We start from the raw sequence: 2,740 nt of genomic DNA, 5'->3' as shown, positions 1-2,740 counted from the left end.
AAAAACTTAAAATATTAGTTTCAAAAAAAAAAAACTTAAAATATTATTCATTCTGTCAGAAATGGACTTAATTAGCAGAGGAGGTAGCATAAGGATTCGGGGGAGGCCGATAAAATCAAAGGTGGCCTGCAAACAGGGAAAGGGCAAACTAATTCAGGGCTGTGTAAAAATTTTAAAACTGATTCTTGATTTTTATTATGATATTAATTTAAATATTTTTTAAAATAAAACAAATTATCAAAACACATCATAAACATATTCAGAAATTTCACTTTATGTAAAATCGGTAATGTGCTTTTTACGATTTATGTTAAGAATCAAAATTAACTCATTAAAGAATCGATCTCTAATCAATGTGAATAATATTTAATTATAATATGTAAATAACTATTATGAATTCGACTCTCACTCGATCCAAAAAAATACTATAACAAATAACATTTATAAGGGCAATGCTAGGTACCTCAAATTATTTTTCCAAAAATGTTCCCAAATAGATGATGTGTCAATTTGGGATGATTATATTGGTAAGATTGACTGAGAGGGGTCCATGTCTATTTAATGACTCGATATCCAATAGAAAGATCAAAGATGACACGTGAAATTTGAGTAACTTTTGAAAAAAGTTTTTGGGGTATCTAGTATTTTCTCATTTATAATACATATAAGTACAAACTTTTCAGAAAATTGGGTTTAAAAAACGGAGAGTTATGACTTATGATGCAATGCATGTAAGTTAGAAAGTTGCTAAGTTCTCTGGGTGGCAAAGAAAGAAAATGCATCAACTTTTAAACTTGCTTTTACCATATTATAACCTGAAGAAAAGAATGCATAAAGATAATTCTTAAAAGCTGACAATTACAATAAAAAGCTAAGCATAATTCCAAAGAAAGAATCCTTAATCTCCTTCATTGTTTCATAATGCAATTAGGATGGCCTCACATGCAAATCAAGCATATTTCACCCTGTCTTCTACTCTAACTTCAACTTATATTCTGTCATCTAGCTCTATAAGCCTACCAAATTCCTCTACAGTCCACAGATAATTTCCTGGACAATGTACTCAGATAGTGCTGAGTACCCTGCTGCTGTTGCTGCAGCTGTATATGCCATTACTATTCGAGACTCGAGCATGGACACTCAAGACAGGGATGATCCGGCCTCTCGAATATTGACAACCATCAGGAGCAGATCAGAAGGTACAACATTTTATTAAAAGTCCATGTAACGTAGAAATATTTTGGGAAATTTGTAAAAGTACCCATGTTTTTAAATTTATTTCAAAAATACGATGGAAGTTGCAACTGAGGTTGCAATACAATTGATTTATGGACGTTGCAAATGAAGTTGCACCGTATTTTTAAAAATAATTTCTACAACTTGGGTATTTTTGGAAAATGCCCATTTTTTTTTGGATTTTCGTGTGCATGGTATTTGGTAATGTTGATAAGAAGATTCGGATCAATGCAGGCACAAATGTAAATATTCAAGAAAACGTCGTAGCTACAGTGCCATCCAGCGGAAGAAGTCCTACTGCAAACAAGCGATTTAATAGCATTGCTGCTGTAGAATCTGAAAATTCAGAGCCTAAAAAAACAGGTGTTTCTAATTTATGGATAAATAAGAATCAAACATTCGCAGATAAGAACGTGTACAATAGTGGCACTGGAAATCTCGATTCTACATTTTTAAGGACTGAGTATCAGAGTGCTGAAACAGATGCATGGGAAAAGGCTGAAATGGCTAAAATCACCGAACGGTATTTCGATTTAAAATGTGCTTTAGTTTTCTATATTTTTCCGCTATAGCTGTTATGGTGGTAACTACAAAATTTTCAGGTACGAAGTGTTGAACGAGACAATTCTGCAGTGGGAGAGTAAGGAGAAAACAGCAGCCAAACGCAAACTGGATAAAAAAGAGGTAGAGATTTAAAATCTTTGAGGGCGTTGGCCCCTTCACCACAATTTCAAATAATAATGTCTTAAATATTACATCTGGAAAATATGTCAAATATTAATTTATAACAATACATCGTTTAGCGTTTAGATTTTTTTTTTTTGAAAAAAACAGAAACGCTATATCGTACCGTGTTTACCATCTTTTTTAGCCCAAACCCACAAAAACACCTACAAACGCTATAAACCCTAATGTAAGACGATGACGTGTGAAGTCCATATAGAATATTGAGTATCCCTTAAACCCTAACGTTTTGATGTGGTATCCACGACTATATTTTCACGAGGTGATATTTAGGACATTTCAACCTCAAATTGTGATATCTAGGACCTTTTCTCGTTAATTTACAAGGGAACTGATTTTAGAAGCTCACAATCTACTTAAACTGCTGCAGAGTGAACTGGAGAAGAAACGAGCTAAAGCCATGCAACATTACCGCACCAAAGTGGCGATGATAGATCAGATCGCGGGTGGAGCACGAACCAAGGCAGAGGAGAATCGACGACAGGAAGAGGTTCAGGTGAAAGAGAAGGCATACAAAATCCGAACAACAGGAAAATATCCATCTTCATGCTTCTGCTTCTGACTGTCACAAGTGACAATCCTGACAAGTCTAAGGGAACTTGTTGATTATCTTATCTGTTATAAATTATGATCTAACATATTCAAAAATAATAAATCAATCATCAAAAGATTCATGAATGTTTTGAAATATTTGATTCATCCTAATATCATTTAATTCATAAAACTTACAATTAACCATCTCATTTATTATTTTATCTTT

General features: G+C 33.4%; 1 protein-coding gene across 1 annotated transcript; it reads left to right on the top strand.

Annotated features, from left to right (window-relative positions):
- Nucleotides 1-1,003: 1,003 nt before the first annotated feature.
- On the top strand, nt 1,004-2,740 carry LOC108202057 (uncharacterized). Its single transcript, XM_017370428.2, has 4 exons — nt 1,004-1,199; nt 1,471-1,759; nt 1,839-1,920; nt 2,351-2,740. Exons 1-4 carry the CDS (start codon nt 1,058-1,060, stop codon nt 2,540-2,542), a joined length of 705 nt encoding a protein of 234 aa, XP_017225917.1. The 5' UTR covers nt 1,004-1,057; the 3' UTR covers nt 2,543-2,740.

This window comes from Daucus carota, chromosome 9 (assembly GCF_001625215.2).
Source record: "Daucus carota subsp. sativus chromosome 9, DH1 v3.0, whole genome shotgun sequence".
Lineage (NCBI taxonomy): Eukaryota > Viridiplantae > Streptophyta > Magnoliopsida > Apiales > Apiaceae > Daucus > Daucus carota.
The sequence above is the reverse complement of the archived record's forward strand: the minus strand, read 5'-3'. Positions and strand labels throughout refer to the sequence as shown.

Coding starts and splice junctions, on each gene's coding strand:
- LOC108202057 (XM_017370428.2), top strand. CDS start 1,058: ATGTACTCAGATAGTGCTGAGTACCCTGCTGCTGTTGCTGCAGCTGTA. Junction 1,200..1,470: donor CATCAGGAGCAGATCAGAAG/GTACAACATTTT, acceptor GGATCAATGCAG/GCACAAATGTAAATATTCAA. Junction 1,760..1,838: donor ATGGCTAAAATCACCGAACG/GTATTTCGATTT, acceptor CAAAATTTTCAG/GTACGAAGTGTTGAACGAGA.